Source organism: Gymnodraco acuticeps, unplaced genomic scaffold, assembly GCF_902827175.1.
Source record: "Gymnodraco acuticeps unplaced genomic scaffold, fGymAcu1.1, whole genome shotgun sequence".
Taxonomy (NCBI): Eukaryota; Metazoa; Chordata; class Actinopteri; order Perciformes; family Bathydraconidae; genus Gymnodraco; species Gymnodraco acuticeps.
The window spans coordinates 139,866-167,500 of NW_022990139.1; the positions used below are offsets into that span (position 1 = coordinate 139,866).

Sequence of the window (27,635 nt, forward strand, 5' to 3'; positions counted from 1 at the left end):
AAGAGGAGGATAGCAATCTAATTACAGTACTCCATGTACGAGGAGAAGGGAGGCTGATACTCAGGTCTCCAGCTGGGGGAATTCATTCTGCCCTCAACACATTCTGGATGTGTGTAAAACCTGTTCTCTGCAAATCAAACATCTGCTAACGAGAATACAAACTACAACTCGTGCATGTCTTTCTTCCTCGGCTTGCAGTAACGAACTCCTGGCAGGGTTGCGTTCATGCACCGAAAAATTGGTCTAGGTGGGGGAGAGCGATATTTACTGTGATTACGGTATGACAGTGACGAGACACAAAGGCAGCCATATGCAGGGTAAAGGACTTCCTCCAGGGTGTTTGTGTGATTGTTACCGACAAACTGGGTCTTGTACTGCTTGAAAAGTATTCTAAATGACGGTGGCTGACAGGTGGCTGACAGGTGCCAACGCGTTACGACGGCCCAAAACACTTACATTAGGAGGAACGCACTGCGGCTTCAGGAACGATTCAAATGAAACATGAATTTGCCAAAACACCTGCAGATGAAACAAACATGCACAGCATTCAGAAAACATTCACCAACTAGACCAGTGGTTCTCAAATGGGGGTACGCGGACCCCTATGGGTACGTTGGAGTACTGCAGGGGGTACGTGAGATTTATTTTATGTTAATTTTAAAGACATTTTAGGAAAAGTAACGAAGTTTGAGCAGTGTGGGTTTTATATTAATAGAGTTACACATATTTCAAAACACGAAGTGTAATAACTGCAGTTTGCCTCCCTGTCAGAATGACAAAGATCCTCAGTGAAGCACAAGCCCATGTTTCACTACATTGTACAACTTATTAAAAAGATCAGTTCAATGCAACTAATGTCGTCTTAGTGTTATTGCATGATATTAAAATTGGTTTGCCATGAATTTAGTGATGGATTGTAAACATTTGAAATGTAGCATTTAAGTGTTTCTCAGTTACAAGGTTGTTGTTTTAATAAATCAGACACTGATGGTGCATCGCTGTGCTGTACCTCTTTATATAGGCTTTTTTCCCCTAACAAATAGTTTTTGCGCTGATCAGGGGGTACTTGGCTGAATTTTTTTTTCAAAGGGGGTACATGATTAGAATCACTGAACTAGACGAACCATGCGGACCATTTCCTAAAAGCACTGCATAAATGACATCGGTTTGCGCCGTGGTAGCCTGTTTGCACCTGTCGGCCACGAGGGGTGTAACGGTACACGTACCCGTACCGAAATTATTCGGTACGGGCCCTTCGGTACAGGTGTGTACCGAAGTGTACCGAACGAATATAACGTTAAACGTAAAAAATTGAGAACGTGAATAACTTTTTGGAAGTAATCTCAGGTGCTGCGTCGCAGCATTCAGAGTCATTTGCTCACATTGGGTTCAACGCGTCATAGAGCGAGCAAGTCATTTCATTGGATGAGAGGCATACTATGAGAGCTGGTCAGAGGGATGCGTTCAAATGTAGTCAGTAATTTGAGGAACTGTCAAAAATGTATGGCGAACGCAGATAAAGTTGAGCTCGAAAATCCTCCAGCATCATTGAAGTCTCCGGTTTGGGAACATTTTGGTTTCGCAGTTACGTACAAGGATGACGGACAAAGACAGGTGGACCGAACCAAAGCTGTTTGTCGGCATTGTTCAACTAAAATTGGTTACGCGGCTGGCAATACATCAAACTTGCACACTCTTGAAAAGGCATCACCCGGACGTGAATATCACCGGTACCAAAAGACTGAAGTGCAAACCCAACTCCCACTAGCATGTAAGCCTCCACCACTCGCAGAGAGTTCAGACCGAGCCAAAGCTGTTACAAACACCAAATATCCTTATGTTGCCATGTTAGCAAAGCGCTACCTGGCTGTATCTGCTGCCTCTGTCCCTAGAGAGGGTGTTCTCCACATCAGGAGACTTTGTTAGTTCCAGCAGATCTGCCCTTTCAGCAAGCAATGTGGACAAGTTCATTTTTCTTTAAACAACATGAAAATACAATGACAAGCAAGTCCTAATGTCAAACTGGCTGCTTAGGGACTAGTAAAGTTCAAATACAGATTATTTCAGTTCATCGAAATGCTGCACCTTAATGTTTATTTTATTATATTTTGTATTTATTTGAGTGAATACATTATTCACAGTTTAATAATAATAATTAAAAAATATATATATATGTTTTGTTTTGTGAAAAAAACGTACCGAACCGAACCGTGACCAAAAAACCGAGGTACGTACCGAACCGAAATGTTTGTGAACCGTTACACCCCTATCGGCCACCGTAGTAAAATCCACAAAAAAGCAAAAATGAATTGTTGTTTGTTTTGTGTTTACGTGGTTACACAGGATTATTTGAGCGTTTGAATCACGTCCTTTTCTAATCAGGTGCTTGATTTAAACTCAAAATATATTAAAAACACGGAGGAAATATTTAATATCAACCACATCCCTGTCACATCAGATAGTAATTGCTTGTACAATTAAAAAAGGGAAAGCACGATACTTTAGTTGCCCGAGAGGGGGTCATCACGGAGACAGCGTGTCATTAACATGAGCTAGAAAGCAGTCGGCGTTCCCAGGGTGCAACGGCTCGCTCTGATGAGCCACAGGAAGACTAATTGGTGTCGCACCTTTCCCCTAAGTGCGGCTGTGTAGCTGAGATAACATATTGATACTTACTGTAGAATATATCATCATTTATATGCAAAGTGCATACACTCACATAAAAATGGAATAAACACAATTACTCAAACATTTCCCCGACAGCTTACGAGAGGGAGAAATATGTAGAGGAATTACATACCTCAGAGAGGGAGAATTTAATCAAATGTGCAGTATTTCTGCAGGGGACAATATGCTGTGTTTCCATCATGGTGTGTGTCCCTGGAGGGGGGGGGGGGGGAGCAATAACAACCCAACAAATGCTGAGGCAAACTCCCAGCAGCTGTAAGTCAACAGACACCTCAGAAAGACCCTTTGGAGTGTACAGTTACACACAGCAGAGAGTACTTACACGACTTGTGAGGATTGGTTTGATGCCAGGGACATATTTTGAATGCCGATTCAAATCAAGAGAATACACTAAAAATGAGAAAAGCGGTCCAATAGTACCTCTCTGTTCTTGCCAGGCGGCGGCTTAAAAGAGAACCAGAAACATATTTCAGGCAGTAGACTAAGAAGAATATCCTTGAAGAGTTTCTGAACAACGTCCATGTGTTATTGTTGCTCAGAAACCCTGTTGAACCCTGAATTCTTTCTACACTATAAAATCCTTCAACTGTGGATGTCATTTCTCTTGCGAGGGAAAATGATGAAGGCTGGCAGCACAATCACATAAAGAGACTTATCCTTGTCAGCTGCTTACTTAATGAAAATCTCAAGAGAAAAACGACATACTGGTTCCAGACTTTCATCTCTGTGAGGGGCAAGACCGGATGTGTGTGTGTGTGTGAGGTTAATGATGGTGCCCTTTAATGTAATGACAGTAATGATGAGCAGAGCACATGTGCAGGCTTCAGATCACGGCAACATGAGAGGGCGGTGATGCGTGAACGGCACGATGCAGAGACCATGACCGGCGCCCATGTATGTCCAGAAGAGACATCAATTACCTCGGATGAGAGAAAGCCCCTCACTGCTTCAGACAGGAAGACAAACAACACACTTAAAACAATACTCTTTTTCTTCTTCACTAAGCCGTAAATAACATTGTTTTTCCCCCTCTTCTTTCCACAAAACAGCTTACATTCACTCCGTTGGGATATTCTTACAAGGTGCCCTGCAGGGGACTCCTTTATGGGACTGTCTACACTTCCTGCATTCAAAACAAGTCAATCAGTATTTCCTGAGATTTGGTTTCATGTCCAGTTCTGTACACACACAACCTCAGGTAGTAATGGAATTCCTTTTTTGTCTTTTATGTGGTTGATGATTCATCAGTGTAGACAGTCAGTATGAGTTTGACTTCATAAGCCTTACATTTATAAGCTCATCTCTCACATACTTAAAACACACATATATAAAACACCAAGAAAATAGTCTGTAGCTTTGCTTGGATTAAACGTGGTTATTGGACAAGTTAAGACTTTGGACTGCACAAGACAAAACACCTGAAACACCTCCATTGGACTCCTTTGTTTACTTCAAGGTTCAAGGTTCTTTATTGTCAAACTAACATGGCTACAGAGTAATTATGTCGTTGAAAATCTTAGGTCACAGGCTTCTCCAACAATGCAACACAATAATACAGATAAGCAGACAATATTAGAACAATATTAAAATATACTAAAAGTAATACTTCCATAGCATAGTGACTTCCCTATGTAACATTTGCGCTCCTATTGGCTAGCGCTCCAACACATTGTACTTGATAGGCTAAGGGGCGGGACTTTTCTAAGCGGCTGATCATTCATAACAGAGCTGACCAGCTAACCAATCAGAGCAGACTGGGCTCTGGTTTCAGACAGAGGGTGAAAAGAGGTGCTACAGCACAGGCAGTATGAGACAAATAAAGAGCTTGTTGAACATTAAAGCATGGAGACATGTAGAGACACTACATACTGATATACACCTGAACATCAGCAGGAGAGGACTCTTTAAAGTAGAGACACTACATACTGATATACACCTGAACATCAGCAGGAGAGGACTCTTTAAAGTAGAGACACTACATACTGATATACACCTGAACATCAGCAGGAGAGGACTCTTTAAAGTAGAGACACTACATACTGATATACACCTGAACATCAGCAGGAGAGGACTCTTTAAAGTAGAGACACTACATACTGATATACACCTGAACATCAGCAGGAGAGGACTCTTTAAAGTAGAGACACTACATACTGATATACACCTGAACATCAGCAGGAGAGGACTCTTTAAAGTAGAGACACTACATACTGATATACACCTGAACATCAGCAGGAGAGGACTCTTTAAAGTAGAGACACTACATACTGATATACACCTGAACATCAGCAGGAGAGGACTCTTTAAAGTAGAGACACTACATACTGATATACACCTGAACATCAGCAGGAGAGGACTCTTTAAAGTAGAGACACTACATACTGATATACACCTGAACATCAGCAGGAGAGGACTCTTTAAAGTAGAGACACTACATACTGATATACACCTGAACATCAGCAGGAGAGGACTCTTTAAAGTAGAGACACTACATACTGATATACACCTGAACATCAGCAGGAGAGGACTCTTTAAAGTAGAGACACTACATACTGATATACACCTGAACATCAGCAGGAGAGGACTCTTTAAAGTAGAGACACTACATACTGATATACACCTGAACATCAGCAGGAGAGGACTCTTTAAAGTAGAGACACTACATACTGATATACACCTGAACATCAGCAGGAGAGGACTCTTTAAAGTAGAGACACTACATACTGATATACACCTGAACATCAGCAGGAGAGGACTCTTTAAAGTAGAGACACTACATACTGATATACACCTGAACATCAGCAGGAGAGGACTCTTTAAAGTAGAGACACTACATACTGATATACACCTGAACTTCAGCAGGAGAGGACTCTTTAAAGTAGAGACACTACATACTGATATACACCTGAACATCAGCAGGAGAGGACTCTTTAAAGTAGAGACACTACATACTGATATACACCTGAACTTCAGCAGGAGAGGACTCTTTAAAGTAGAGACACTACATACTGATATACACCTGAACATCAGCAGGAGAGGACTCTTTAAAGTAGAGACACTACATACTGATATACACCTGAACATCAGCAGGCAGTGGCCGCGCCAGAGTATTTTTGTTGGGTAATCTATGGTAGGGCTAACCCACACAGTGGTGGGGCTCAAGTCAGTATTTGTAATGTAATTACATACACGCTATATCGCACCCCTTGACAGTGAAACGCACGCGTGAGGCTTTTATTAGCTTGTATTAGTCTCCTTTTATCAGCTAAATTACATCGAGAGCAACAGGTGTGAGTTAAACAATACAATAGCCTATTCTGCTAATTCCACGTTGTTACAACATGCTACGCAGCGGCAGAAACAAGAAAAGTTGGCATATAGAATTGACACGGAGAGGGAGAGAGTGAGGGAGAGAGACAGAGAGAGAGACACAGGTATACAGAGAGAGACTGACACAGCACACAATAGGTGGCCTGTGTCTCTATTGTCATACAAAACACTTTTTCAAATGACTATTACAAAATATATTCAAAACTCACTATTCACTCTTCAGGTGGGTCGTGTGACTCTGGCACCTGTTCGACTTGTACCGCAATGCGAGGGCGTTTAAGAACAAATCTATCCATCCGAAATATACAATTAATCCTAGAAGTTATGCTGTCTGTCTGCAATTTACTCGGCGCGAGTTTGGGGACTTTTCACTGTGAACGTGACGAATCAGTAATGCATGACGCAGCAGACCCAACGTTTCGTTGCTCTGATTAGCTGTAGGTCTATTCAAATTGCATTCGGAGGCATTTTGATCTGACCGCGGCCGCACTGATTTCCACACCTTTAGTGTATAAAACTCCCCCACTACTTAGACTATTCCTTGCACCCCTCTAGCATAAGCCTGAATGGTCTCAAACATATTGCGTCAGTAACGTGCACTTGTTGTTACAGCAGGATCAGTTTGTGTGTTGTGGACACGACCGGTAGATTTTCGCAATCCGTGTTCTCAACATGCTCACTTTAACATACTTTTTCATGGTCGGGCTAAAGTAGGGCTAAGCCATTTCTTGGTATGGCTGTAGCCTACCCCAGCCATACCCTGGCGCCACCACTGTCAGCAGGAGAGGACTCTTTAAAGTGGAGACACTACATACTGATATACACCTGAACATCAGCAGGAGAGGACTCTTTAAAGTGGAGACACTACATACTGATATACACCTGGACATCAGCAGGAGAGGACTCTTTAAAGTAGAGACACTACATACTGATATACACCTGAACATCAGCAGGAGAGGACTCTTTAAAGTAGAGACACTACATACTGATATACACCTGGACATCAGCAGGAGAGGACTCTTTAAAGACAAAAATACCAACCATATGGTGGAGCTAGAGTCCGGAGCAAAGTATACAAACATTATCTGATACGAATGTACAGTAGCAGTTATATAAACTGACACATAGCACAGTAATGATGACAGTCTCTTTAAGCATGCCTCCAGGACATACTACAGTAGATCCAGAGCACAGACATCAGTAACTATGACACTCCTCGGAGATAAAGGAGGCAGCAGAGGAAACATAAAAGTGAAACCGGGGAATGAAAGGAGCGCTGAAAGAACTGCGGGACAAAAGGCTGTATAATTCAATAATAACTGGTTTGATTCCTCTTGTCAAGTCATCAAATTCTACATTAAGATTTAGTACATTAAGTTGACTTATCAAGAGCTGCTAACAATGACAAAGCCGTGCTGTATAATAGCTTCTTTTGGAGTTTTCATAAGGAACATTGGATTTCTATAATCACTACAAATGTTGCCAAAATGGAAGGATAACTCCACAGGAAAGTTGAAGTTCTCCATCCAGAAGAGTAGAAATGTACGGATACATTCAAGAGACAGAGCTTGACATTTTAACCTGAGCACATTGTTATGTATAGGACATGATAAATATTAAAGGCGCCAAATCACTTCCTTTCTCTGGTAGGAATCGGAGGAACCACATCATGTACATGAGAAAGTCATGTCGTGGCAATTTAGCACTCACAACAGGAAAGAATGAAACAGAGAGGAATCAATAAAACACAGATATAGTTGATCAATTATTATTTCATTGTACAACAATCAATAATAACGAGGAAAACATTACCTCTGCTCTCAAGCAGTCCTACAGCAATGCTCCAACCCAGTAGAACTTTACAGAGACATATATAGGACTCCTGACATGACGCACACACATTTTCCTTACATTACCTAACATACGACATCACATGTTCTGCCTCTGAATGCTTGTTCCAGATGTCGAAAGTTTGCTTATCTCATGACATCCTTTAGGAGTAGTCAACTCTTCTCTGAACTTCCTCTAACCTCGATGTCAGCTCACTTAAAATGAATACATCTATTGATAATTCAGAACGACCATTGTCTCTCTAACTGACCCAACTCAGTAACACACATCATATAGCTTACCATGTGACCTTAATGAATATGCCAGAAATACGTTCTGCCATAACAGTCATGTCGTGTATGTGGCTTTACATCGAGCGACAGCATGTAGCGCATCAATTATTAATAAACGTGGACGTATAGAGTTCATATGCTACATGCCCTGTATGTAGTTTGACTTTATAATTGGCAGGACATGTGTGGATAAGAAGTGTTCTGCACTGATACATATACCCTCTGTACGAAAAGCCTGCCCTTTAAATCTTTAACCAGGCGTCCCTGAGAGGAGCAATCAATTATGAGGGAGAGGGGTCATCAGACCAAAACGGGCCAACACGGTTAAATACATGCCGGAACAACGTCTGGATAATGAAATGAACACCCTCCCCCGACAGTCACCTTGATGCATGATTGAGAAGCATGACACGTGTCCTTCTGTCAATCACAAGTGTGTGAGGAGTGTGAAGTGAACATGAGTGTGTTCTTAAAGACGTATTGTCCTTGTGAGAGTTTCCTGGAGAGATACCCTTGTGTCAGACTGTTATAAGCCGACCACAAAGGACTTTTGATTATGGAATTATTCTTCTTATAGGGAGTGAAGGCATTCATTAATTCAATTACGCCCGTGTGTGCTCCTGCAGCTCGGGCTAATGGCATATTAATCCTCTGGGCTGGGATCTTAACTCTGCTTCAGAAAGATATGCTCAGGTTTAACGGGGATATGAGCTAAGAGGTTTTAGGACGAGAGGTTTAAGACCACTTCACAGGGGCCTAAAGCCATTTATATACAGAAAGGGTTTTGGAAACGGCTTGACTTTTAAAAGAATAAAACTTTTGTGACTTCTTGCTTAAAGTTAGACCGTTGTTTGACAAATAAACATCTGGATTGACGAGACCTAGTAGTTCAAAGAGACTATGCATACTGTCTGTTATGTTGAAGTGCTTATGAGCAAAATAGTGGAGTAACCTGCTCTGTTACAGTGAGTTTGTCCACATTAAAACAAGGATGCACGATGTATCGTTTCAATAGTGTTCAAAAGTCATCTGAGTCTCAGGGTGTTTCTCAATGTCGAGGAAGCCACTATTTCAAGGATGCTACGTCATCGAGTCCCACCGAAGGACTGTTCCAATGTCCAGGATACTTGGAATTCTAGCGAGGCCGGCGTACTTCTCCTCCGCCGTCTTAAAATCCCCACAATGCTTTGCGCACGGACCAATTTCCAAATCTTTGTGGAGGAAATCGCGCTCCATTTAAGGCGGGGCCTCTCATATGACGCACACCTGTTAGCCTGTTCCACAATTCTTCGTTTTCCGAGGCTAGGAAGGATTCTTGCCTCGCTTCTGAAGCAACTGACTCGGAGGTACATGTGAGAAACACCCTCAGTCTGATTTGATTTTGGATACCCTTTAGATACCTTTTTTTGGAGTTTGTTCCAGATGAGTGACATGCAAGCTCCACCAATCACCATCATTCTCAACCAAAAATGAACCAGGAACATGGGAAAATACCAAAAACAGTATTTGTTTGAATGGAAATATTTGAGCTACTGAAAGATCATGTACTTCGTCATTATTTGGTGAATATTCTTGTATTTTTCAAATTGCAGGAAACTAATTATCGTACTTTTTCAGCACATTTTCATCCAATATTGCGCAGCTTTGAACAGTTACTGGAGGAAAGAGCGCTGCTGTCCTACCTGCCCTCTTGAACCTCTCCAGCAGGCTCTGTCTGACCTCCCTCTTCAGGTTGAAGTAGTCGTCCTCCTCATCGGGGGTCTTCAGGTACAGAGGAATGTGTTGAAACACCAGGACGTGTTTGGGTTTGGGCTCCTAGACAAAGACACATGTGAAAGGATGGGGTTAACACAGGGCTGTCCAAATCTTTTTTTCACCGAGGGCCACATACAGAAAACTATACGAAGGGCTGGGCCACTCACTAGAGGTATATCGCCTCATAAGCTCAGTTATAAGTTAGCAAAATCAATGTGTTGGCAGCTCATCCCTTAAAGCAGAAGCTCAGATTGATTATAATCAGGAGAAATAGGAAGGGTTTATTTCAAGCTTGTAAATAAGTCATTGGGCTTTTTTCTTATCAACTAAGATAATGTTTCCAACTTTAATTGACTGAATTTATTTGAAAAGTGGTTTTAGTAACACATGAATACTACTGTGTGATATATGTTTACATTCATATTGAAGAAGTACAATATAAGCAATAGGGGTGGGGGAAATAATCGATACAGCATACTGTTATGGAAATAATTATCATAGACGCCAATTTGTAACATACAGGACAAACCTTGATGTCTGTTTACCTTCTTTAAGGACACAGGCTGCTTAGCCAATAATGTTATTGTTCCCATTCTGTGACCGGTCAATACTGGGTCACAGATGGTCTGTGTTGTGGGTACACTGGGACACTTCCTTCTCTGTATTTGTGGACTCCAAGGTGAAATCTTCGAGGTCATAAGTGTCCGACGCAAGTAGCTCTGTGTTCCCACACTGTTTAGGCTATCTTTTCAAATATGTTGTTTACTCTCTGCGAAACCAGTTAGATGGGCTGGCAAGAGAGAGGCTCTCCAGAATTGACGTGGCAACTCTACCGTGAAGTCAGAACCTCTGACTCTTGGACTTGTGATGTGAATCCTCCGGCCGATAACTCCAAATAAACCATCATGTGTTTGACATCAAAGCTACTGCTCCTACCGTGTCTCCTTCCTGAGTCGGTGACTCCCACTGCATAGCTACACAGAAGTTTCCTCTACACATAGTATCGCGATACTTTGCGTGGCGATATTGTATCGATACACGGATGCAAAGTATCGATATTTAAATGTCTGTAGCACATCCCTCCGAAAGATGGTCGTATATAAAACAGGAAGTTACGTTAAGACATGAATACAATTGCAATGAAAGTAACAAAAACAATGCCATCTCCTTTTTAGGTTCAAAGAACACAAATTGTGTTATCTACATAAACTATTCATATTGCAGATACATTTTTTAACCAGTATATCGTATATACCATATACCAGTATCGTATACCAGTATATATCGTATCGCAATACTTAGCATATCGTAGAATCGCAATACTATCATATCGTGGCTTAAGTATCGCAATAGTATGGTATGGTGGGGAGCCTGGTGATTCCCACCCCTAATAAGCAAGCACAAGTTTCATTTGTGGGCCATATTCCATTATACTTTTTTAATTTGCTGAGGGCCGATTCAAAATGGTCCACGGGCCGCATTTGGTCCCCGGGCCGTAGTTTGGACACCCCTGGTTTAACCCCACACAGAGTTAAACCGTTGTGTCAAACTGGCTGCAGACGGCAGCAATTATCCGGGAATAGAGAGCCTTATCCGGCTGAAAGTCCTCATTAATGGGACCGCCTTACCGCTGAGGAGGAGGCTCGGCTCAGCTGCTCCTCCAGCCACGTCTCCTGGGCCTCCTTCAGCTGAGGGCAGGCCGAGGCGTCGTGGAACAGCTGGGAGTTCAGAACCAGGCAGAGGACCCCGCCCACCTGAGACAACAAGAGAGAGGGAAGGAAGGCACAGAGAGGTTACTTACACATGCTTCAAACTACAAGAGCTTATATAGTAAGAAGGAGTAATTTCTATTTCTACCATCCTTTCACTTCAAAGTCAACTTCATTGTCAATCTTTCAGTTGGTGTGTACAGACGGAGAGATCGAAATACCGTTTCCCACAATCCAGAATACAAATATACAAATACGTATATACCTGTATATACACAATCAACAGACACATTTATACATATGCACACATTAAGACATAAATAAAAGCACAACAATCAATATATACAAAATAACAGTCACTTCTTTACTGCACTAATTCCCAACTTCTGCACTAAAGATTGATGAGAAATCCTCTTTAAACATCTGCTAGTACCGCATTTAAACAACTTATTGCATTAAAAAATAGAGTCCGTAAGAATGGCCCTGAGGTAGAGGTTGACTTTTGGCCTTTAACATTTGTTCAAGTGTGTAGACACGTAAATTAATGTTTGCTCTCCATCTTTCTCCAGCAGGATCAAGAAACTGATCAGGAAAGCTGGGTCTGTCATCGGCATCAAGCTGGACCCCTTTGAAGCTGTGGTGGAGAGGAGGACGCTGAACAGTATCCATTATGGATAACCCCACCCATCCTCTCCACCTGCAGCTGGACAGTCAACGGAGCTCCTTCTCCAACAGACTGCTAACAAGGACCGATACAGGAACACATTCCTGCCCACTGCAATAACTCTGTACAACAAATCACCTGGAAGAGAACTCTCTGCTCCATAGTTTCTCTTGGAATAAAACCACATTGTACATTTTACATTTATATAATCTGTTCAATATTTAATATTTAATATTAATATTCCATGTCATATATTTATGTATATATATATATTTGTATAATATCTTGTCAAATTCTACATTTTTTTATTTCAACACGTATATTTTCTATTTTCTTTTCTATTCTTGTTTTATTGTAAAATGCCTTGTCTTTTATGCTGCTGCAACAAAAACTATTTCCCAAATTGGGATCAATAAAGTACCATCTTATCTTATCTTCTGCACACAAAGGAGTGCACACACATGGCAGTAAATTATTCTATCATACATTCAAAGCTTTATCCAAAATGTAAAAACATTGGGTACAGCCCAGCTTACTGTATGCATAGATACATGCCTTATAAATGGCTAAAATCCAAAAGCAGTTGTTGGACATGAAGAAACAAAAATTATAATATTATTTTTAGCTTAGATTTGAGCCTCTGCAGACCATTTACATGCACAAAAACGTATACAACACACAACAGGAAGGGGAAACCCCAAAAAGCACAATAGGGCCCATTTAAACACACAAGCTCACACATTTAACATAACTGGAATATAGTAGGGTGTGTGGGTATTACTTTGCCATGTGCTTTTTTTCATCCCTGTTAGCAGGAAGCAGAAATATGTGCAAGGTAAGCATGTGTAGGTAAATCCCTGGCTTAGCGTAAATGTGCATACGATCATAATAAGCCATCCAAGCCACAGCCACTGGTACTAGATGTACTTCTACTACTAATGAAATATTCTCAGGTCTTACCCAGAAGCTGAAATAGTCATTCCCCCAGGCACTGCAGAACTGCTCATGCGTCCGGGGGGTGGGGGTGTTCCCCAAGTCGTGGTTCCCACTGACGAACACCAGTGGGATGGAGGGGTCCGTCCCCTTCAGAGCCTTCTTCAGGTCCCGCTCCTGACCCTCTCTGAACGGGGTGTCTGGGGAGGAAGAAGGGATTCATGTCACAAGGTTATAGTTAGAAAAATATCCCTCGTCATCGTCTTGAGCTTCAATCTCAGGATCCATGTATCTGTGATCCTCTCAAGAATGGAAGTCGTCATCACATACAGAGCATCAACTAGTTCCTGAGCAGTGTCCTTCACATGCTGATATCCAAGAGAGGGAGTTACACAGTCACAAGATGGAGGAATAGAAAGCAGTCTTCAATGTTTACTTCAGATTAGCTCCACGTCAGAAATGAGCATGCTTGTCACATGTCTCTCTCCATAGAGGCTGAATCATCATGTTAATCACATAGCTATCACATGCCTCAAACAGTCCTGATGCTCTTCTAGGTAATCACACATCCTGTCATGTTCACAGCTGCAGTTGGGATACCTTTGTTAGCATGTGGACTCTGATATTAGAAGAGGACATTCAGTATTTTCCTAACAGACATATTGACGTCCTTGTGACAAATTAGGTAGTGGTTACAGACTCAGAAAAACAAAACAGCATCGACTCGAATCAGGAGAAGTCGATGCTTGATTTATTAATATTGATTAGAACATCTTATCGGGTCGAGATGCAATTAATGAGAGAGGAAATGTACATGGATGTTGATGAAAAATGTCCGATTTGAAGGGTGCTGCAGGTGAGAGTCGCCTTGTTTGGATGATAACAATGCCAGCTCGGAAAATGATCAATAGTCCGCACAGCTCGACTTTAGGTCACCATGGTTACTGGCATGATGAGTATTGTTGTCTGCGAAGACTCACTGGTCCAAGGATCTTTATAATGTGTTGCAATAAGGAGTACTAAGGAAGAAGTGTATTAAACATTATTTAGTCCCAGTGTGGGTTAAGGACAGTCTTTATCAAACAAACCGTATTCATTCCTCTCCTTCGTCTTCTGTTATTTCTTTTCCCTTTCTACTCATCTGAGTAATTATTTTACTGGCCTACTTTCGGAGCAAACGCTTCCTTGGATGTTTGGATAGGACTCATTACACAAGAGCCTTTTTTACGAACAGAACATCTTGTGCATGACAGAGCGAGACAATGAAGGGTTTAAACTGCATCCCAAATAAAAAGGTAAAACGCCGTTTCCACCTGTCTCTCGTCTATAATTAAGTCGTCCTGTCAGACTTCAGATTGTCACACAAACAGGAACTGAAATATAAAAGGAAACATGACCGCTTTCTTTGTCATGTAAAGCAGACTCAGTGTGACGCTGCATTTATATTCAGGTTGTAGAGTGACTGTGGTATCTTAAACACTATATTTATTTCCTCATGTATAACAGGTAGTATATCAAGAAGATCTTTAAGATTAGGGCTATAAAGTGTTCATAGGTCATCAGTAGAAGTAAGCAAGGTTGTAAACATGGCACCTGATTGGCTGGCCTAACACGGGCTGATGACACCTGAGTGTAAATCTTGTTAATGAGTGAAGCTGCCAGTCCAGCTCTGGTTAGTGTTGTGAGCAAGATATACAGCTATAAGGGAATTAAATATGTAAGCGAGGATTCGTGACATGATGCCATAAAAAATATTTCCTGGGAACCTGGAGTGCGTTAATACTCTCATGCAAGGGCTGCCTAGTATCTAGCGCACAAACCAAGAATGAAAAAAGCACAAAATGCATGCACAAAATACATTTTTGTAACAGGAAGGGTCATGAAAGTGCATTTTGAGCATGCCGGTTGAGTAGCAGTAATTTTATTTAAATAATTGTATTGATTAGGGTTACACAATGTCGGTAATATTCAAGCTGTGTGAATTTAAAGGAATTTATTTGCATTAATGGGAATACAATTGACAATGTATCTGCTAAGGTCAATTGTCTAACAGTTGGATACTTCCAGTGTTAAAGCAAATGTTATTCACCCCTTTAAATGACATTAAATAGCACCAGCCATGTCATAAGCAGACATCAGTGACTTATTTGCCAAATAACTCACAATATTACATTCTGAAATCCATACAGTGTACAAACCATGCAGTAAGTTAGCTACATAGTAAGTTAACTAATGGGGAAAGGTTGTTTGACATTTTCAGCTGACAAAGTAGGATCATGATAATAAAGAATACATGTAAACAAATGAAAACTTAGCATTCTCAATCAGCCTTCAAACCATCAGCGCTGGTAGCCACAGAGAGTCTTGCTGCCTGCCCTGAACTACGTCCTTTGTCACCGCAATATCCATGAACCATCCTTCAGCTCTGCACGGCGTAAACCAATCCTCAACCACACAGCAGCCCATCAATCTGCATTCAAGGCGCCTTGCTTTAGATTAATGGGGAGCGGCTAAAGGCAAGACAACATGTCAGTTTAACATTTGTAGGTTGTTTAGATACGCATGTCTGGCTGCCATTGCAAATCCGAGATAGCTTATTCTCTAGAAGACTGGCTTTATATACTTCTCTGTCAAATCCTTATTTACGTCCACTTAACAGCCGGTAATAGTGCCAAACAACAACTTGGTAAAAGGCTGTGATAAAACCCCATTTTGAAGTATGGCAGGTATTAAAAACAGGGGGGGGAAACAACTAAATAAAGAGTGCAGGTAAGTTCAGTTCATAAATAAGATTCCTTGTGCAGTGGAAATAATGAGAGCTCATGAAACATTTTATGAAAAAATAATTTTCATGCATATATTTTCTTGCCTGCTTTCCTTTTTCTGTAATAAGGAAATATATGCACAGAGCAGGGAGTACGGAAATAAAAACACAATGCTGCTGCTCTCAGGGCTCTGACTGAAAGGCCTTGTTGGTTTAATGAGATTGCAACGCTGTGATTCTCAAACCCTGACAGCAGACTCCGGCAGGTTCTCGTTGAGCCTGTCCAACACTGTAAGCTCTTCTCTCAATCCACAGAGGAGACTGTGGGGTCCTGCTGTCACATACATTTTTCAGTTGGATTTTTAAAACATGTGGAGGACCACTATGTCTGAGACTTACTCGAGCGTGCACTGGCACTGAGAGGCTGTTCTGATGGCCTGCAGTCTATGACAAGGTGGTAGTGAGGAGGAAGTTGCATTGGAAGTACCCTACAACCTTTCCCACATGAATGTATGCTGTATAAATCCTGCATGTACTGGGAAGTGTCTAAGAAATATCGCTATAAATCTAGAGTTTTGTCCAGAGCTGATGGGTACCTGAGCATATTTTATCTACATTTTATATTTCCTTTCTTTACTGTTCGATAGTTTGTTTGGATAGATCAACCTGCTAGTTTGGCAGTGCTGCTTCACGACAGCCTGACTCTACAATGCAGCGATTCACAGCCAGTAAAAACTAAAATGTGAATGTAGTTGAATAATTTCGAACCAGGACCTTCAGTATTTTTATCAAGTGGCTCATACATAAAGTGCCACATTTACTGGATGTGTCTGACGGATATTTATTCTACATTTAGACACATGTAAGCATCAAATCAGACTCTGGATTGACAGATACCTAATCTAAAAGGACTTGGATGACAATAGAAGCTAAAAACCCTTTGTCCCTCCAGCTCTCTCAAGAAAAAGAACCTACAAAAACTCGATCAGGAATATCCATTTTAATCAAGGCTAAATAGACTGATTAGAAAAAAGATTGGCACACCTGTTCCTAACTTTTTATTGAGTTACTGTTTGCCAGCCCTTAGCAACAGATATTTTTCTGTCATTATGTGATAGATTAAAGCCTTTTGAATCTTGAATCTTAAACCTTATTTAAAAAAGAAGTTAGATGCAATGTTTATATCTTATAGTGAAAATAAGATGTCAGCTGTTTTCAGCAACAAATAAATAAAGGTTTAATATCAACTGATTCTTCAAAACGAGCATAGGAGAGGATTTCATTGTGTTATGGTTCCTTTGTTGTTATATCAGTGGAAAATGTCTGCAGCTTCAAAACCCTCAGATGTCCATGGAGAGAGATAAGAAGTGGTTCTTCCCAGCGTTCCTTATTTACATAAATTCCATATGCCATGAGCACTGCAGAAACACTCCACAGTAATGCAGGTGTAGCTGGACTGCAGAGGTGAAGACTGAGGATTTACAAGTTGAGCTGTATTTAACCTCCCTATGGTCAAGAGCTTAGGCTTATAATAACTGAGAAAATGAAATCCTGCATACAAGCGGCCCATCGGAGCGGGGTCTTTAAGACTGAAAGTAGTCCATTCGGGTGTTTTTAGCCTTTGATAAGAGTCAGGTTTTCACCCTCTGTCTGAAACCAGAGCCCAGTCTGCTCTGTTTGGTTAGCTCACCAGCTCTGTTGTGATTGGTCAACAGCTCAGAGATGTCCCGCCCCTTAGCCTATCACGTACAATTTGTTGGAACGCTAGCCAATACAAATGTCGCTATAGGCGCTTTCACACCGGAGTACTTTTCCCAGGAATGGTTCCGGGATTTTGCGTTCACACCAAAAAGATCTGGAACTATAACTTTTTTTTGCGAACCTTTTCACCAGTGCCTGCTAGAGAGCAGGGACTTTCCTGGGGAGAAAAAGGTTCCAATTTCTGATTGGCTGGGCGAATTCCAAACCACGCCCCGTAAAACTCTGAAAACTTTTTGTGAAGCCGCCATTTTATTTGCTTGCATTAGCATTATTAGCATTAGCATTAGCCACGCGCACCAACGGAGAGAGAATAACTTATGGCAACACAAAAGAAAACATGGGAGCGGTGGAGTGATGAGGAGGTGTTGGCGCTTCTGGCGATTTACTCGAAAGGCTTCAGTAGAAGCTGCTGGGAGTCTCCGGGGACTTCTGTCCGGGGACTTCGGGTGGCAGTATACGCCGTGAAGTTGTTTGCGGCCTGCCAGTAAACCTAAAGCAGAAGAAGAAGAAGTGACGTCAGCGGCTCCCTCAGGGACTTATTCCGGTGTGAACGCGATTTACTAGATAGTTCCAGGAAATAAAAGTTCCGTGAACTATTCCTGGGAAAAGTACTTGGTGTGAAAGCGCCTAATGTGCCTGAAGTAAACAAAGGAGTCCAATGGAGGCGTTTCAGACCGGGTGGATAGTGTACCCTATACAAACCTATACAACACACAACAGGAAAGAGAAACCTCAAAAAGCATGATAGGGCCCCTTTAAGGGAGAAGTTAACCTTGCCGATTGCCCATGACGTCAAAAGTTTGTAAAAAGTCAGTGCTAAAAAAAATTCCACCTTTGTTTTCACACTAACTTTGTTTTACTCTGTTTGAAATTATAAAGTATACGCACTGAGAGGCATTTCAAAACTTCCACACCCCTTGGTAGTCCCAGATCCCCCTATCAAAACTATAAATGCACAAACTACTTGAGGATACCATTAGGAAAACCCACACAAAGCCTCCCTGCACGTCCCCTCCAAAAAAAGTCCAAAATGCTTCCACATGTCCCTCGGCAGTCTCCATACTCTCCTCTTCCTGTGCTTCAGAATCCCACGGAGATTCCCACATTATCCGCATTCAACAGCAATTAAAATGGTTTCCGAGCCACAGAGAAGGGACAGGAAAGTCCCAAAGTAACCTCTACTTCACCTTGATGAGTGTTACACACAAGCAGAAGCTCATCCCATACTCAACCATTTCCCTCCACTGTATCATGCGTAACATCCCTCACGAACCCCCAGAGACGGAGCTTGGATCCTTTGTAGTGCTCATTAGGAGAGTGTTAAATCCAGCATGTTCTTCTAATCTAATCAGCTTTCTATCTCGCACCCCCCCCCCCCCCCAATCCCTGCTCTTTATCCTTTTCATTTGTCAGCTTTGAAAACAAGTGAGAGAAAGACACTGGAGAGGGAAAGTGAGTGAGCGAGAGGCGAGATTGAAGGAAGTCCTTGAGATGAGAAAGTGTCTCTTGGGGGTTGGCCTGGATTGGAGAGGGAATCAAGGAACTTTCTATCAGTAAAGGTCTTAATCACCATGTTGTCAGGGGCAATCGCTGGCCAGTATATCTATAGCAGGCATGACCTCAGACTGTTTGGACATTGAGATTATACATTAAGAACCACTGCAATAGGATCCAACTGAAAGCCTTCGAGATCCTATCAATCAAAAATCTTCTCCGTCAAATAACAACTTCCCTTTATAAGTCTTCAGTGCTACATCTCAAACAAAATACTGGTGGTCATGACCCTGAATTACAGGATCTTAACATTACATCACATATTATTTTATTACACTTTTAATAAGGTAGGGCAGTCGTCTTTCAATCGGGAGGCTGTGGGTTCTATCCCAGTGCCTTCAGTCAACATGTCGATGTATCCTTGGGCAAGATACTTAATCCCTAGTTCCTCCCGATGGCCAACGGTGTGTGAATGTGAGTGAACGAGCAAAACCACTTATCACAGTGGTTCTTGAGGTACAATCTAAATGTCTAAAACTGATCAATCTTAGGTCATGCCTTCTATAGATATAATGGCCAGCATTTGCCCGTAACTAGAGAAAAAAGTGGTACATATTATATTGAACTATTCATATCTTAGACTGCACTGTAACTTTTATCCATGTATTTTTTCTTTTAATGTTTATTTTATTAGCTTTTCTTTTAATGACTGATTTTAAATGCCATTTTCTTAATGTCTTTCATTTTTTGTAAAGCACTTTGAAAAGTGCTATATAAATAAACTTGCCTTGCCTTGCCTTGCCTTACATCGCTCTCTACAAATAATGTTTTGTAGTATGCAAAGCGCTTGGAGGAGTCGTAAAGACTGGATAAAGGTCGATTTAAATAGTCAATTTATAATTTACCTTGAAGTCAATAGGTTAGACATTCCCACCGTAGCAATTAAGGTTGAGTGTCTTGCCCAAAGATACTCCGACATGTTGTCAGTATGTGGGATCATATTTCGGACCAGGATTTGCATATCAGCTGCAACCCCCTGAGTTACTGCCTCCCTTTACCCACTCCTAGTCTTTGTAACAGTGGGCAGCTGCTAGACCACATTAAATACTTGCTCTGTTCAGGGACTTGATCCGGCGACCCTCTGATTCCCAAGTGTCTAAGGTCTCAGCGACTGCTGCCCAGAACACTTACCAGAAACAACACATGTTTTGATTCCTCTGCACTAGATGTATTGGATTCTTCAAGTAGATTCATCAGCGGCAAGGATACATGTGTTTGTGTACGGTGTCAGACTTGCAAATGAAGGCTGTCAAAATAAGGTATGAGGCACCAAACTGCAGCTGTTTGCTAAAGAGAGCAGACTGATGAGAGCGAGAAAAAAGGGACAGACAGAAGGGACAGTGTGAGAGCAAAGGAGAGGAGAGACGGATAGTGAAATCAGTGGGAACAGAAATACAGTTGCCAATTTCCTGTCACCAACAGCCAGAGTTGTTGACAATGCCGGTTGACGGCCAGCTTCTCCTGGCCGCCACCCATTCATTCTGCATTGTAAATAAACAGTTTAAGGGGGAAATGTCAACCGGGAGACGGAAGTAGCAGCTCCGGCTATAATATCTCTTCCCTCCTCCAGTTGCCAGGCAAGTGATGGACACGGCGGGTAATGAGGATGGCACACACAACCTGCTCTGTTGAGGCTGACAGTAACGAGGGCTGACGTGGCACCGTTTAAAGGTCCCCAAGGCCTGGCGATTTAAACCTCATGCTTACACTATCTACTGTCCCGCCGTGCTTCTGAAATCGATCCCTCCACGACCTCTGAATGAGACTGATCAGAGTGACGGGCGGCCATGTTTTGGAGTAAATGGTGCAGTCGTGGGGATTGTGGCGGCTCAATTTCCCGTTCAGTTTGAGTCGCCGAGAGGCTAAGCTTGGCTATAAACTGCGACGTGTTTTCAATGAGAAATTCCATACTGAAGTAAGATAGTCTGACGGTATTTAATAAACCAAATCAAAACACAGTAACTATAGGGACAACACGGTCAACAGAAAAATGACAGCGCGAGCTCACCCTCTGTCATCCGCACTCGACATGAAACAGGTGACTTATATACACAAACAACACCCACGTGACAATTAACGGAAGTGCTCAACAAATACAAATAAAAGTGACGTAAACAAATAATAGGTAGCATTGTGGCTCCTAAAGGGATGATAAGGATGCTTGGACGCCTACAGGCTGACTTCCAGGAGACAGATCCAGGAGTTTTCATAACCGCAGCTAACATTGGCGGTCGTTATGCCAAAAAAAGGGAAGAAATGGAAGAGTTGCTCTGTGACTAAGCCAAGCCAAATACGTTCTGCATGAGAATAGACTGCCTTGAGTCACATTTTTGAAATAGGAGGCCAAGGACATTTTTTCATTGGTCACGCTTTTTTATTGATGTGCTTGAGGTGTACATTTGTTATTTAAATATTTAAACAATAAGAGAAAACATGATGGCTTTGTAACAATAAAAGAAGATGCTGAAACCAACATTTTTAGGAGTAACTCACAAAATATTTCAAAGATTATGTCCTAAAGGAAGTTGTGGTTATTCCGAAGGTTATTATTTTGGTGTGAATTAAAACGTTATGCCGAAGAGTAACCTGTAGCATGATCAATTTCTCAAATATAACAGACTCAATTTCATGACAATCGGTTGAGATTATACAAGTTAGAGTTGGGTTAGACATGAAGTCTTTCCTAACCCTCTTTTTGCTTGTGTGTATGATCTTGATGTGTCTAATATGGCCGATGTTTAGACCCGCACAAATTCGTAATGCTACATCTACATGTTTATATATATGGGTGTAAGGCACCATGGCACTTTTCTAGAACAACAATAAAAAATGATCTTTGTTTGGAAGTACTGGTATCTTTTCAATATTATGAGTACGCTTGAGGAGGATACAAACCCAGGCTCATTCATCTCAAAAGATTATCTCTGCAGAAAGGAGATGGGGAACAAACAACACCACACATATAAAGATACATCGTGTCAGGCACACAACACTGTGGATCCCTGAATTCTGCACCACATATATTAAAGGTCAACTATTATGCAAAATCCTCTTCTTCATGTCTCTTCTACATCAACATGTGTCCCCTCTTCTTCATGTCTCTTCTACATCAGCATGTGTCCCCTCTTCTTCATGTCTCTTCTACATCAACATGTGTCCCCTCTTCTCCATGTCTCTTCTACATCAACATGTGTCCCCTCTTCTTCATGTCTCTTCTACATCCACATGTGTTCCCTCTTCTTCATGTCTCTTCTACATCAATGTGTCCCCTCTTCTTCATGTCTCTTCTACATCAACATGTGTCCCCTCTTCTCCATGTCTCTTCTACATCAACATGTGTCCCCTCTTCTCCATGCCTATCCTACATCAACATGTGTCCCCTCTTTTTCATGTCTCTTCTACATCAACATGTGTCCCCTCTTCTTCATGTCTCTTCTACATCAACATGTGTCCCCTCTTCTTCATGTCTCTTCTACCTCAACATGTGTCCCCTCTGTGGAAAGAGACTCTGAAAGTGTCAGGAACAAAGATTCTCTCTCTTTACGTCCTGATCCATTTCTATAAAAACCTGTCTGAAAATGAGCTGATCAGATTTTGGTCACTTTGTGATGTCATAACGATTTTTTGGCTTGTGTAACCATTAGCCAATCAGCAACCAAGGTATTATTCCGGTGTGAACGCGATCTGCTAGATAGTAGTACTCTAATGTGTTCTTTGTAACCAAATGTCTCTCAGAGGGGCGTGGGGAGGGGCTCCTTATTTTCATCTAAAGTAACAGACAGAGAATCAGCACTTTGGAAACAGGGCTGAAACAGAGGGGATTGTGGGTAATGCTGCAATGATTTTGTTTGGTGTTTGGAGCCAAACACTTCAGAGACATGTTTTGTGTATATCTGAGACCTATAATATATTGATGAAAAACAGTATAATAGGGGACCTTTAAAATACTCTGCTCAATAACATCAAATGAGGATCGAGGCCAGATTATTTAATCACGATCCAATTAAATGTTTAAGCAGACACAGCGAGAGCCCCTGACAGATGCAGATCTGTAGAGAGTTTGCTCCCCCGCTGACTTCTCCTCTCTCATGTGTCCACTCCTGGAGGCCAGGCAGCACCTCATGCTTCTCCCTAATTGTCATGCAAAGGTAGTCTGCGTGGCTCGATGGCTCGTGGCTCTTTTCGCCGAACATTCACTCTGCAGTGGGTCGTGCCAGCCGCTCCCCTCACCCTGTTATCAAATCAGGCAGCTGGACGTTGAGAGGCACGCAGCAGTCACTCATATCATTAAAGCGCCGTCAATGAAAGCATCTGCCTGCCACAGATGCCCTCGAGGTCTCGTACACGAATACTGTCTACAGTTTAAAAGGGTATATTCAGAATCAGAATCCCTTAATTAGTCCTGCAGCGGGGACATTGACGGCGTTACAGCAAAAGTGACAATGCCTGGACTTGAACTCACACTGTACATTTTACACTTATATTCAATTCAATATTCCATTCCTTACACACTTAATGTATATATAATATCCTGTTTTATATTTTTGTTATTGTAAATTTGTATTTCAACATTCTACTTCTTTTTTGTAATGCTATTTTATTTCTATTTGAGATGTTTACATTTTGAATTGTTTATTTTCTAGTCTTTTAATTTCTCTAATGTACAATGCCTTGTCTTTTTATGCTGTTGCGGCGCAAAAAAAATCCCAAATTGGGATCAATAACTATATATTATACTATATTATAACTGGATATAAAATACACATTGTTTTCACACACACACACACACACACACACACACACAAATACCATGTATACATCACTTCAGGGGACATTACATTGACTTACATGCATTTCCTGGAGACTTATCCTAACCTTAACCATAACCAACACATGCCTAACCCTAACCCTAACCAAGTCTTCATCCTAAAATTAATGATTCCCCTTATGGGGACCTCCAATTTGTCCCCATAAGGGAGGCGAGTCCCCATACGTGACTATGTAAACAGATTTAGGTCCCCACAAGTATAGTAATGCTAGGCCACACACACACACACACACACACACACACACACACAACACACACACACACACACACACACACACACACACACACACACACACACACACACACACACACACACACACACACACACACACACACACACACACACACACACACACACACACACACACACACACACGCACACACACACACACACAATATATTGTATATTGTATATGTTCAATTTCATTCACTTATTTTATAGTTATTTACCATTTTAAACGTTTATCTTTGATGTTATCCTTAATTGTATTAATCTGTGCTGTCCTGTTTTTCAAATCTTACCCTGTTGCTGTTAAACTACTGAATTTCCCCACGGGATTAATAAAGTTCCATCTTATCTTATATCTCCGACACACACTGAAAACAGCACGAGTCAAACTCAGCGTGTCAGTTCCAAACAAGGTGGGAAATGAGCGGAACAATTATTGTTTGGTTTGCTCCACCAGCCGTTCCTGGAGGTAACAAACCATTTGCAAAACCCCGGTTCTCTTCTGGAAATGTGTTTGTCTGGCTGCACGGTGAAAGCATCTGGTGAATTGGGGAAAGCAGCTGCCACTGTGGCGGAAAGCGACGACGCCTCGCTGTCCCGCTTCCAAGACATCTAACACGACTAACTCCGAGCAGAAGATCGATGGAGGGAAACCAAGGCTCACTGTTGTTGGGAATTATTCACAAATTATTTAATTAAAAAAACTCCATTTGCAAGAATTTCATAAAGCGAAATCATGCCCCAACAACCAGGTGCATATTTTAGATTGCCTTCTCCCTGTGTACTTAACAAAACAACTTTTTACCTCCCAGCTGCTTCAACACCGCCGCTATCTCGTATGGATCTTTTTTCAGAATCGGACAGGAATTTTAAGTGTTTCTGGTCAAATCCACCGCCGAAATTGCCTGAGAATATCCAGAAGGCCTGTGTGTTCTCGTAGATAAATATCAGCTCTTCTCATAGGGGATCACAGTGTTTACAGATTCTGGCTGGGAAACCGAGACGGCTAATAATCAAACCCACCTCAGTGAGAAATATTCTGCAGCTGAACCCTCCCAAAGCCCATGTTCTTCACAGAGAGCATTAATTAGATTAGGCTCTGAAGGCTGCTGAGAATACATGAATCAATTGAATATATATGTGACATATTCCATTCTCTTTAAAGGCTGATGAATGATGGAGGGCTCGCTCGGCTTCTGCTAACAACATATCTGAATGGAAAAGACTGGAGTATAATTGCTTTATTCCATATCTTCAGTATTTCAGTAAAATCCTTTATGTTACATTTTGGTCAAATGCCACGCACTTCTCCCAGATGTGTTCACATGCATTGATTCTACAGGTCATCACAAACACTCTCATAACATCTGCACCGGGGGTCACAAAAATCTGCCCGAGGCTGGGAAACTGACAGCTGCATCCGCACACTGTGATTATACTGCATGGCTGTTTGGAACCGTATATGACAGTGAAAAATAAGCATGACATTTTAATGGTCTCAGTCGGAAACATTCTGGTCACATTCTGCGGTTGTGACAAATATATCTGACGTTAGCATAATGGCTCCCTTCAGAGCAGCCGTCCCGATTCATCTGAAGTCATGTCATGCTGAGCAGGTGAGAAACTGGTTGAAAAAGAGCGAGCAGAGGTTTAACCGCGCTGATCAGCTTGACTTCTATCAGGAAATAATACACGGTTTAAATACCTGTACAAATGTCTGATGCATCACAGATGTGTGAAAAGTTCATGTTATAATCTATAAATCAGCTTAAACTGAATAAGGGTTTAGCCTGTAAAGGTCACCAGCGAATGACAAGCACTCAGCAGTGATTTAGTTTACAAAGTGGGTCGGTGGTGCATTTGGGCTGGAGTGAGCACCTGTTCTGATGCATTTATAGATCTGTTGCTGCGTTGAAAGCGAGTTGACATACATAGCTGAACATTTTTACAACAGGTCAGAACCGCAGACACCAAACAGAGACAGCAAGAAGTGGGATTATAGATAGTGGAACAAGATCTTTTTGGTAAATTGGAGGCTTTCACTTTCCAAATATGTTCAGTAGGGACACTAAAACTGATTTTTGCCAGTATCACCAAAGAAAAACAACTCTTTTGAACACGTCCTTCAGCAAATTCATTGATTTAAATTGTGTAAAACAAAAAAATATGAACCAAAAGCGTACATTTCACTTTCATTAGGACTAGCCAACGAGATAATGGCGCCCTAAAACACCAAATTCGCTCAATAACACCATCAAAATAACCGATCAAGGTAGCAGTAACAAGAAGGTTCTGTGAGGGAAATGAATATGTTTGTCGATGGCGTCTGGTGGTTTTGAAGAGAGCAGAGATAACGGCAAAGCAAATATTCAAATATAGCTTGAACTGATAAACTGATTTTTTTGAAAGGTGTGCCTTTCTCTCAGATGGCTAAAATGTATTTCGCTTCCATCTTAGTACTCCGGTCTGTTATTTCAAAAAAATGTGGCGTCATCTACTACATCATTTAAAACACAGACTGTGGACCTCACACAAGCCCACTTCAAAACAATCTAAATCCCTTAAAGCAAGTTTAAGACAGTGCCTGTACTCTGTCGCTTTTAAGGAACACACTTGTACAGTAGCATGTATAGCTCTAGGTAGCATTGATGATTGTATGTTCTTGCCTGGATCCACACTACAAGTATCAGATTTATGTTTACAGCAGAACCACTGATTCAAATGAGTCAGATGTCAGTCATTAAAAAGGTCTGAATCAAGGCTGTCTGCAGACAAGGAGAACTTTTCGATATTCACTGACTGCCAGCAGGTGTTCTACATTACATTACATTACATTGCATTTAGCTGACGCTTTTGTCCAAAGCGACTTACAATAAGTACATTCGACCAGGAAGACACAACCTTGAAGAAAACAGAATCATATAAGTACATCAGGTTTCATAGAGCCAAACATTTCAAGTGCTACTCAACTGGCTTTAGGTAATCCAGTCCTTTATTAGTATAAAAGTGCTTCGTTAATCGTTCTAACGCTCGAAGTGGAGTCGAAAGACAGATATGACTTGGTTTGACTGCAGATATAATAATAGTTCATCCTTTAACAGTGTTTTCTGTGACTGTTGATAATGTCTTTCCACAGACCCCTCCTCTGCTCTCTTTGATAGAAACAAACAGACTCTGGGTGCAGAATCTGTCGACACGCAGCTTTCGGGAGTGCTGAACACAAACGAGGCATACAACATCGGTGAAATGGTGAGTGAAGCCACAGCTTGGGCTTCTAGATAGTTTGCCGTTATCTGT

At 41.6% G+C, this 27,635-nt stretch overlaps 1 protein-coding gene across 1 annotated transcript in view; it reads right to left on the reverse strand.

Annotated features, from left to right (window-relative positions):
• The window catches only part of cpped1 (calcineurin-like phosphoesterase domain containing 1), a 54,036-nt gene that overhangs the window by 18,698 nt on the left and 7,703 nt on the right, over positions 1 to 27,635 (reverse strand). The window contains exons 3-5 of the mRNA XM_034217151.1: positions 13,230 to 13,402; positions 11,525 to 11,650; positions 9,824 to 9,956 (exon numbers count right to left, since the gene is read on the reverse strand). Coding sequence (XP_034073042.1) covers positions 9,824 to 9,956; positions 11,525 to 11,650; positions 13,230 to 13,402 — 432 coding nt within the window. The remainder of the gene's footprint in view (positions 1 to 9,823; positions 9,957 to 11,524; positions 11,651 to 13,229; positions 13,403 to 27,635) is intronic.